The sequence below is a fragment of the Uranotaenia lowii genome, chromosome 1 (genome assembly GCF_029784155.1).
Source record: "Uranotaenia lowii strain MFRU-FL chromosome 1, ASM2978415v1, whole genome shotgun sequence".
NCBI classification, from domain to species: Eukaryota; Metazoa; Arthropoda; class Insecta; order Diptera; family Culicidae; genus Uranotaenia; species Uranotaenia lowii.
In genome coordinates, this window is record NC_073691.1 from 156,647,403 (window position 1) to 156,659,103 (window position 11,701).

The 11,701-nt window shown below is 37.6% G+C and overlaps 1 protein-coding gene across 1 annotated transcript; it reads right to left on the minus strand.

Annotated features, from left to right (window-relative positions):
- Positions 1–6,130: 6,130 nt before the first annotated feature.
- On the minus strand, positions 6,131–11,488 carry LOC129738063 (uncharacterized). Its single transcript, XM_055729244.1, has one exon. The coding sequence runs from the start codon at positions 11,486–11,488 to the stop codon at positions 6,131–6,133; it is 5,358 nt and encodes a 1,785-aa protein (XP_055585219.1).
- Between the last annotated feature and the right edge of the window lie 213 nt (positions 11,489–11,701).

Consider the following 11,701-nt stretch of genomic DNA (forward strand, 5'->3'; position numbering starts at 1 on the left):
ATGAAAAGGATATTTCTTTTTTGGTGAAAAATTAATACTATAGGTAGTAAGAAACAAGTCCTCATGAAAATTTGTTTAAGAAAATACGTACTTATGTAGAAAAATTGACTTCTCATTATGCCTCGGGTGCTCGTTATGCCCTCATCTCCCCTAACACTTAAAAAATTTAAAATACTTACTGAGGTAAGGAATATAAAGCATGATCATTGATAGCAGTATATTCAAACGAAATTAGTGGCTATAACTAAATGTTTGTTATTTACAATACCAGATTTCATGTTTCGGGGTAACTTTGATCGTTATGGTTTTCACGGTTATCTCAACATCTTCGAAATTATTAGTTCGATGCCAATTAGCACTGAAGGCTTAAAGCATCATTAACAGTAATTTTTTGTTTGAACTCAATTGAATTTTTCAACGTTTACTTTCAAAAACAAATATACTCAAAAGATGGACAATGTTGCTGCATACATTTAAGGGCGAAAATTATAATCATTTCTCAATATTTTTTGCCTCAAAAACAAATGACCCTCATGCAATTCCCTTGGTCCTCCTACTGATCCTAATTTTTTTTTATCCAAACTGAACCATTTGATAGGGTTTTTAGCCATTTGTTCTATACAGGCTTTCTCATAGAAAATGTCCGTTTTTTTAATATTCAAAAATTATCATAAAATGACCATAAAATAACTCTCAAACTATACCTATACAAAGGAAAAAAATGAAACTTTCATATAAAACAGCCCATTTTCTTCTTAAGGGGGGGGTAGGGTCTAACACTTTCAAAAAATCGATTTTTTTTTATTTTTTTATTTTCTTATTGTAAAACATTTCAAGAATGTTGTGTCAAATTTTCAAGTCAGTTGAAGCAAAACTGTAGAAATTATAGGCCATTATCTCCTCCTATCTAATACTGCAAGAAAGCAAGAGCAGAAAGTTCAGACGCGTTTTTCTCGAAAGCACATTTTTAAAGTCCGTGGACATCGTCATTTGAAAACTACTTATCCGATTATTTTCAAATTTGGAACATATTTTCTACACATAAAATACCAGACCCCAACGTTTTTCTTTTTTGTTTTTTTTTTACTTTGGGGAGGTTTTACAGGTCAAAAATGGCGGATTTTTTCGTGAAAAATCGTAGTTTTTACTTCAAACAGCCACAAAAATTCATAAAAAATTTTTTAAGTTAAATAAAAACGTTGGGGTCCAGAAAAACATCTATTAAAAATATTTCGCACTGATTTTTTGGCTTCAGATGATTCTGTGCTGAGATACAGTGTCCACCGCAAATCCTGTTTTTAAAAAGAACATTTAGTAATTTTTTCGTAGAAAAATATTGAAAAATGAGCCGGTGACGGAGCACTTTCGAGGATGAAAGTGCTCCGTCACCGGCTCATTTCTCAGTATTTTTCTACGAAAAAATTACTAAATGTTCTTTTAACAATGCTTTGTATAATGCAAAAAATTTGAATACGTTTGTTTGAACGATAGCTCTAGAAAAAAAATCGTGAAAATGGTGTTTTTTTTATACCCGTTAGACCCTACCCCCCCCTTAATGCTATCATTCTATCAGGAGAGGTGTTTGTTTGTGAGTCTTCGAAAAAACAGATATTTTAAAACATTCAAACTACATTTCAAGTAATATAAAAAAATCCAACTACAAACCAAATTAAGCCTATTTGCAAAAAAAAATTGTAAGCCTTCAAACGTAGAAAACAGTTCTCAGTTATTTCAACTTCAGTCTTAATTGATGATGATTACCTATCTGCAAAAATTTCATGTCGATCAAAGTTCCCCCAATTCACGGTACACGAAAAAAGTCGTGGCCACTTGAAAACTACAAACTTTCTCATAATCGATTTTGACTTATAAAATATGCAAACGCAGTCCACATAAGAATTCATGTCACCTTAAATTTTCTGTTCTCAACATAGTAATACCCTATTTCTAATTGTTTTCATTCTGTTTTTTGTTCCTCATACTCCAACACCTTTTTGAAAAATATCACTGGAACAAGTTAGTTCAATTTCATTGACACTAATAATCAAAGGTTTGAAGGAACCTCTTAGCTGAATGAATCTACGATTTCAAAGTAGTCGAAGATTCCTTTGAATTCAGCTGCAGTATTTGAAAGACCCAAATACTAATATTTCACTAGCTACTTGCTAGCATCCTCAGTGGGTTATCGACTGGAGAAAGTGTATCATTTCCCTCCCTTAAATTGCCCAAGCTAGGTAGCTCTGAATAATTTGTAGGTAAAAATAACCCTCGAATGCTCGGCTGGATTCGACGGATGCTAGCAAGTAGCTAGTGAAATACTAGTATTTGGGTCTTTCAAATACTGTAGCTGAATTCAAAGGAATCTTCGACTACTTTGAAATCATAATTTCATTGAATTTAATGAAAAAAAAATAATGCGAAAATCAAATAAATTTGGAAAAACTTGCACGAAAGCTGGCGTGCAACAAAATTGCATACTTTATCATTGCACAAAACCTATAAATCAAGTAATTTTTCAGCGAAAAATCAACTTAAATCAAGGATACAAAGGTGAAATAACTCTTAGCTGCCACAATTTGTTTTTTGGTGTTGTAATCTTCGGATATTTGATTTTTTTTTTTAAATTCACATATAATACTTCAAACTTTACGTATTCCCCCTTCGTGATTTTTGGAACTTAAGAAGGGGAGGTGGGGGGGGGGGGGGGGAAAGAAGAATTAAAATCTCACACAGGAAACAAATTAAATCTATTACCGTCAAACGGAGCATCATGCAACAACGGGGTTAAATGCCACACTAAAACATTACAACAGTGATACAATTTTTAATTTTATAACACGTAATCGAGATATCTTTTAATGATACAAAATAATGATGATATAATTTTTCACATCATAAGCTTGTATTGAAATGTTTTTCATTTTCATTCAAAATCTATAAAATCCACTAATTTTTCGATGCCGTAAAATATTTTAGCCAGCATGACGGATTGGCTTAAATTTCACCTAAAAACTTTTTTCAGGTTTAACCATCCTTTTCCAACATGTTGGTGTAAAAACATCTTTCGAACATACATCAATTCTTTTTATATAATTTTTTTTATAATTGAGATTACCAACAACAATTGCAACAAAGTGTAAATCAAAGAGACACCTTGTAAATCTCGTTTCCATATGCTCGAATATGATTGTTTTGCAACACGCATTTGTCAACAATTAAATTTCATTCGTCCAAACATTAAGGCTGGAACAAATATCAATTTCTGCTTTTGTCACCCCCCCCCCCCCCCCCCCCTTCGAAATTTTCAAAAACCCGAGGGGGGGGGAATAAATAAAGTTTGAAGTATTTTATGTAAATTTCGAAAAAAAAAATCAAGAATCCAAAAGATTACAAAGCGAAAAAAACAAATTTTGGAAGATGGAAGTTATTTCAACTTTTGTATTCTTGATTTTATTGAATTTTTCGATAAAAAATTACTTGTTTTTTAGGTTTTGTGCAATGATATTCTATGCAACTTTGTTGCATACAAGCTTTCGTGCAATTTATTCCAATTTATTTGTTTTTCACATTATTTTTTATTGTCCCCCCCTTGCGATGTTCCAACTCCGAGTGACAAAAGAAGGATTTGAAATTTGTTCCGGCCTAACTTGACAAAATAATTTTTGATTAAAAATCAATAAGTCACACGAACGCAACAATTTTGCAAATCATAGCTTATTATTTATTTATTTGACTTTATTCAGTAACGTAAGAATGAAATTTTTTTTAATTGTTACATTTTGTTTTTTGAAGAACTAAATGTGATTCTGATGTCTTCATGACGTGTGGTAATAATAAATTTTTTAATGAAAAGAAAAAAAATTTGAAGAGTGAAATTTACGAACTTAAATTAAAGTGCTCAATCAATTTATTTTTGAAGGATGTTTTCGATTTTTCTAGAGTGAGTGAATTAGGTAGAGAGTTCCAGTAGCTAAATTAGCTTTTAAATTAAGTGATTTTAGAGAAGCATAAACTTTACCACATTGCTGCATAACATGAGCATCCCAATTAAAATTTGACTGTATTTTGAAGCCTAAACTGATAGCTTGGGGTACAGATTGGATGTGGGAGTATTATTTATTGATAGTGATATATTTGATAAATTACTGCGGTTCAATATCAAGGCTTGTGTTTTACTAGCATTTAAACGAAGGGCATTTCGCATAGACCAATTGAACGTCATCTGCGAAAATGTGGATTTTGCAGTATTTAAGAACATTTGGTAAATCATTTATATACATCGTAAAGAGAATCGAACCCAGAATAGAACCTTGAGGTACCCCTGATGTGATTGGTGAGAAAGTAGAGTACTGTTGATTATTGAACACTGACTGAAATCGATTGGATAAATATGATCTGATTGAAAAGCCGAAATTATTGGAAAGTTTTTTAAGCAAAACACTATGGCTTATGCAATCGAAAGCTTTGGAAAAGTCTAATAAAATCAGAATAACTGAATGGGATTTATCAAGTTCAACACTTATCTCATCAAACACACTAATCATTGCAGTTTTGGTGCTATGGTTTTGACGGTATCCAGATTGAAAATCTCTAACTAGTTTGTTTTCCATCAAGTAACTGCTGATTTGCTTCTTTAAAAATTTTTCGAACACCTTCGATAACCCGCTTAGAATGCTAATTGGTCGCAAGTTCTCAATAGTATTGTAAGTTGACTTTTTCCTAATAGGAAGAATTTTGGATGTTTTCCAACTTTTTGGATATTTGTTCGTTGTAATTATTTTGTTGAACAAATAAGTTAGTGGTTGAATTATGCTAGGGATGATTTTTTTGATAAATTTTAGAGGAATTTAATCTAAACCAACAGCGTTTGAATCGATTTCGGACAGACTTACAATAGTTTCTTGAATCGGAGTAAAAGAAAAAGAGTTCCAACTAGATTGTAGACTCGTCAAGTCAATTGTTGTATTGCAAGTAAATGATTTCAGAAAAGTATCATTTATATCGTCAGCTGTAAAATTATTCAAAGGTTGTTCACCTACTTTGCTAACTTTAGATGTTTTTAAACGCTGCCACAGAAGTTTGGACGGTAGTTTTGGATCAAGGAATCTATTGAAATATCTTTTCTTTGCAGCTTGTACAATTGTATTGGCTCTACTGCGAACCAATTTGAAACGTGTAAAATGCTCATTCCTGCGAGATGATTTCCATTGACTGAAAGCTAAATTTCTGTCGATCATAGCTTTGGCTATGGTTGCATCAAACCAAGGGTTGTGACCTCTTACGGATGAACATTTTCTTAAGGGAACACATATTTCAAATAAATTTTTTAATGTTAGATTGAGATATTCTGTTAAAATATTTGTATCATCAACACTGTGAAACGGACTCCAATCAATAGCATTAAGTTCCCTATTCAAAAGTGGTATATTAATTTTATTGTAGTCTCTGAAGGTACGAACTTCGTTTGTTGTTTCTTTATCAATATTTAAAGAAGCGAAAATAAGGTCATTGTTTTCTTCGATATTTTCCGCCAAATAAAACCAATCCTTGAAGTTTACTGTGGGGTAACTCAAAGCTACAAAATAGATTTATTTAATTACACGTTTTGTGAAGTTAATTTAACCGACTTACATTATTAGTTCCTTATGGTTTTCCAATTATTCTCCTACGATAGCTTTTACAATTTAGAGTATTTGAATCCTGGTAAGTATAAACATTTTTAATTTCATCTTTCTAAATTTTCAGCATTTTTCACTCACGGTAAGTACAATGGTAAGTATTAAAATATCTTCTAACGGAACGTGGACAGGATCTGTTGACTCGATCTAACCAGGTAAGATACAAATTTTTATATAATTCAATTAAGGCATGAAGCAACTTACAGATTGTTTATTGAATTCTGTTTCCTTCAAACTATAAGCAATTCAACTAAACATTTGCGAAATCGTATTTAACATGAACTTCAGCAAACCAGTTCTCGAATACGAATGACTTTTCTCTTTCAAAATGTCAGCGCCCATAGTACTGACATGTCGACCTCGTGCAACTCTGCGTTTTTTACCCGTTTGTTTTGATCTGATTAGGAAACACAGTGGGTCTATTCGCCCGTAACATCCCCCCCGACGTAAACCTAGGAGCTATTGGAATCGCGATCAGGTTTACTACTATCCATCTCCAATACTGCCAATTTTGCCACTGGTCTCATTTTGGTTCCCTTAGAAGTTCGTACCACCGCTGTCCGTGTTCTACCATCCTTGCCAGTTAGTACATCCACCACAATCCCACGTTGTCTTTGATTGTCCTCTAAAGCAAACACCAAATCTCCAGGGTTTAAATTTCGGGTTTCGCCATACCATTTGGACCGTTTATTCAAAGTTGGAAGATATTCCCGTTGCCACCGACTCCACATTTCATCAGCAAGTAACTGTGCACGACTGTATCTGCTTCGCAAAGCATCCGCATTCTCAATTTCATTCCTTGGAGGTAGACACTCTGCTGAAATCCCTTTCAAAAAATGATTGGGAGTGAGGGCTTCTGGATCTTCGTTTAAGTTTGTTGAAACATAAGTAAGAGGCCTGGAATTTATTAAATCCTCTGCTTCAATCAATGCTGTGAGAAGAATTTCATCTGATAATCTCGTTCCATCAACGAATATCTTTAACGCCTCCTTCACGGATCGAACCATTCGCTCCCACACGCCACCCATATGAGGCGCAGAGGGAGGATTGAATGTCCAACGCGTTTTACCACTAGTGAAAGTATCAGCACACAAATTGTTAATTTTCTTAATTTGACTCTGCAATTCTCTGTTCGCTCCCACAAAGTTCGTCCCATTATCTGTAAATATTTCGATGGGACTCCGCCTCCTTTTCACGAACCTCCTAATTGCCATTTTGCAAGATTCTGTAGTCAAATTGTATGCCACTTCAAGGTGTACTGCTCGCGTAGTCATGCAAGTGAACAACGCAACCCATCGCTTTTCTCTACGCCTTCCTACTGATACTTCTAGTGGACCAAAATAATCTAGACCAACATACGAGAATGGTTCAGCGCCTATCGCCATGCGTTGTTTTGGTAAGGCTGCCATCCGAGGTACACATGGTTTCGCCTTCTGCATTCTACACCAGGTACAATCCTGAGTCACCTTCTTCACCAACGCTCGTAAGTTTTCGACGCAGAATCGTTGTCTGATCTCGTTGACCACGGTTTCTCGACTACCGTGTCCGCAACGTTGATGATAGTTTTCTACTAGTTTTCGAGTTACAATGTGTTTTCCAGGCAATATTATTGGATATCTAGAATCAAAACTGCTGAATTCTGCTCTCATGGTTCTTCCCTCCATCCGTATAACGCCAAATTCGTCCAACACAGGTGATTTGTTGTAGAGTTTGCTGGTCCTTTCTATTGATTTGTGTAGCTCCTTCGGTGATGATTGGTTTTGAGTAAGTATGGTAACTTCATCGATATACTCGTCATATTGTGCTAGACGCCAAAGACAGTTTTCCGCCATCAAATATTCCTCCTGGCGAAGTGGTACTACTGGTAAAGTAGTATTTTCAAAAAGTGGTTCAATCGGTTGTTTTTTCGCATGACGTTTCATGTTTGAGATAAATCGATACATAGTGGCTACCATCCTGACTAAGACATTCCATTTTGAAATGTGCTCTACTCTAAGACCATCGGGTAGCTTCACATGATGGAATAATATGTGAGCTCGAAACTCCTCTTCGACGTCTATTGTTGTTTGATTTTGTGCCGGCCAATATTCCTCTGACAAATACAGAAAATCTGGACCCCGAAACCAACGGCTTTCTGAACAAATCTCGGTTGTTTTGCCCCATTTCGTAAGGTCATCCGCAGCATTCTGTTTAGAAGGAACCCAGCGCCAGTCTTCTGGGTTCGAGACAGCCAGTATTTGGCCAACACGATGGGCTACAAACTCCTTATACTTTCTTCGTTCTGATCTAACCCAAGAGTAAACGGCCTTTGAGTCAGTCCACAATATTGTCTTGTTGATCCTAAACGAATGTGTTTCGCTTATAGACTTTGCTAGTCGTGCTCCTAAGGTCGCTGACTGCAATTCCTTTCGAGGAATTGAGAGATGTTGTAACGGCGACACCTTTGCCTTGGCCTCAACAAACGAACAGTGAACTTTCGTGTCCATAACAAATCTAAAAAACGCCACACATCCATATGCATCTTCTCCGGCATCAGTAAATACGTGGAGTTCAACTGACTGGTAGGCTGTTGAACCAAACTGTCCAAGATAGCAGCGTGGTATAGACACCGACTCAATCAATGGGAAAAGTTTGATCCATCGTACCCAACCTTGGTAGTTTGTTTCTGAGAGTTTATCGTCCCAACCAATCCCGCTTCGCCAGACGTCTTGCATCAGTATGCGACCATGAATGAGCAATGGCGCTAGAAACTGCTTTGGGTCAAATAAGCTCATTATACATCGTAAAGCAATTCGCTTCGTTGGCCATGCTTCTCCAAGCATATAAGGTTCTAGATCTGACCGCATATCCGTCGAGAATACAAATTTATCTCCTTTTGAATCCCAGCGTATACCTAGAACCCGTTCAACTTCAGAACTCTTATTGACTTGAATGAAATCCCCTGTCTCGCATGGTATGACATCAAGCATTTGCAGCACCTCATCCGAATTGCTGACCCAGTTTCGAATTTCAAATCCACCGGCAGCATGGACTTTCTTCACCTCCAACGCTCGCTGGATTGCTTCCTCTATAGTATCGGCACTGTCGAAGTAATCGTCGACAAAATGTTTATGTACTATAGCTTGTGAAGCTGCTGGGTACGTAAACTTATGTTCCTGGGCGTTAAGATTTTTCACAAATTGTGAAATGCACGGTGAACAACTAGCTCCAAATATAACCACATCCATCACGAATATCGTAGGTTTGTCGTTAGAATTTACATTAAAAAGGAAGCGTTGTGTTTGGCGATCTTCACGGCGTACTCTTATTTGGTGAAACATTTCCTTGATATCTCCTCCAAAGGCAATCGGTCGTTCCCTAAATGCATTTATCACCGCTGGCAACGATGATGTCATGTCTGGACCTTTGAGCAGCTTGTCGTTTAGGGAAACACCATTCGCCCTGGCAGCGGCATCCCACACGAGCCTGACTTTCCCCGGTTTTTTTGGGTTAATAACGAAATTCAAAGGTAAATACCACGTTTTCTCCTTTGGCGTTTCTAATAATTCTTGATCCGTGATAATATGGGCATAACCCTTCGTGACGTATTCTTCAAGTTGTTTCAAAATGTTTTCTCGAATCTCTGGACATCGTGCAATGCGTTTATCCAAGCTAAGTGACCGTTTCAGCGCCATTTGATAACTTTCGGGAAACTCGACGTCGTCTTCGATCCACAGCAACCCCGATTCAAATCTTTCTCCTACACGTCTGGTGGTCCTTTCGAGAATTTCCCGAGCTCGACGATCTTCCTTCGATTCGAGTCTAATGGGTGTGATTCCAACGTCTTCGAGCTGAAAATATTCTTTCAACGCGGCGTTCATATTACGGTCTGACTTGCCACATTCGACACAATTGCATCGGTGATGCCCAATAAAATGTACAGTAGCTACTACTCCTGGACGTGGACCGTAGAGCGTCCATCCAAGCTTACACTTGATCGCAACCGGTTCACCTGGTTTTCCGACTCTCGAATCTAAAGGAGCTATTAAATGTACGTTGTTGATTCCAAGAAGTACTTTCGGTGCGCTCATTCCGTATCCCTTTATATCGATACCATGTAAATGTGTATATTGAGAAGCGATGTTCGTAAATTCCAGCTGCTGTTTCGGTAGGTCAAGTTTTTTGACCGTCCTTGCATCGATCAAATTCAAACGGTCTTCCATTCCTAATCCTGCAATTTCTAGATACAATTTCATTGACTGATCCTCTGTCGTACTCATCCCATTCGTCCAGCTCATTTCTAACGGTTCTCGTTCACCAGACGCCTCTAATTGTCCTGCTAGTCCACTTTCGATCAGTGTAACCGATGAACCCTCGTCGATAAGAGCCAAAGTATCAACCTTAATAGACTTGTTGTACAGCGTGATAGGTATCATCCGAAACAAAACCGATTGATCACATTGCTTCTGATTGTTACAGCTTGCGGTGACGTATGATGGACCTGGATTCTCTTCCCAATGAAGCACTGCATGATGCCTTTTGTTGCACTGGTTGAAACCACATTTTCGTCTCGACGAACATTCTTTGTTTCCGTGGTCGTATATGCATAGTGGACACAATTGCAGCCGTTGTACTGTTCTCCATCTATCTTCAACATTCTGGTTTTTTAGTTGATTACAGTTTCTGCCATAATGTCCTGGATTTTTGCAAACAGAACAGATTCTTTCTGTTCGGCTCGACTGGAAACTTTGAACAGCATCAGATTGTCTCGAGAACTCTTCATTTTTATTGCAGTTGCAGCTAGATGTTTGAATTTCAGCATCAGTCGCATGAACATATCCTTTCACAGCAGTTCGACGTTTCGATTTTGATGATTCTTCCATGGCGACCTTTTCGAACGTTGCCTCCAATGCTTTGTCCACGAGCTCCTCCATAAATTCGCCAAATGTCTCAAGAGTTATCGATCTTTTAGTTCGCTTAAATTCCACCCACTGCATTGCATAACAGGAAGGCAATTTGTTAACTAATCGATGCATCAAATTTGGATTTTTCAAATGATCAGTCAGGTTCGATGCTTTTAGGTGTTGCGTGAACTCTTCAATTGCACTTCCAAATTCAATAACTGATTCCAAGTTCTCTGAATCAGGCCCAACGAGTTGCAATACACGATCTGTCAGCATTGTCGATAAAACCTCCGGATTACCGAACCTCTTGCGGAGCTTCTCGATAATACTTGGGACGTTTTCGGGAAGTAACAGCCTATTCCTCACTAGATCCTTTGCTCGACCCTCTAATGCTTCCTGTAGCCTCACTAAGTTTTCTGCGTGATTAAACCCACAAGACCGATTGGCTTGTTCGTAAGCGCTGATGAACGTTGGCCAGTCCTGAGGTCGACCGGAGAATTTTGGTAAAGTTTTTGGGTAAACTTGTCTCGAAGCAATTTGAGAGCGCGTCGGATTTGGGCTAGTATGAACTTTTGAACTGCATTCGTATCCTTCTACAAAACTGTCAACACTGGTTGAATCCGATTCCCCGTTTCTTAATGTAGAATTCTTCCAATCCGCCGATTTGTGACGTTCTGCATTTGGAACCGTAGAGCCTTGCTTTTGTTGCATCTCAACCGGGTCTCCAACCTGCCAGCTATCCACCTTCTCGCGAAAATCATCTTCTTCGAAATCATCGCCATCCAGAATCGAACCTTCAACCAACCGTTCTTGTACGTGTTGTTGTTCCAGCTCCTCTCTTTCACGTTGGATCCTTTTTAACTCATGCTTCAAAAGCTTACGTTCCATTTCATCCTCCTTCATCCGCATCAAACTCACTTCTCGCATTCGTGCTAATTCCTTAAGTGCTGTTTCGCGAACTGACTTCCTCGATGACACAACACTTCCATTGATACGAGATTGGCAAACACTATTTTGTTTAGTAACGGAAATTCTACCGCCTGGGGACGCATCTCGAGCGCCTGACAGAACATTAGTACCTGACTTACTAATAACAACATCATTTTGTCCCTTACTACGAGCCTCTGTCTCTTTCGGAGT

What these genes read in the sequence shown, in the direction of transcription:
- LOC129738063 (XM_055729244.1), bottom strand. Translation starts at nt 11,488, where the DNA reads ATGCGAGAAGTGAGTTTGATGCGGATGAAGGAGGATGAAATGGAACGT.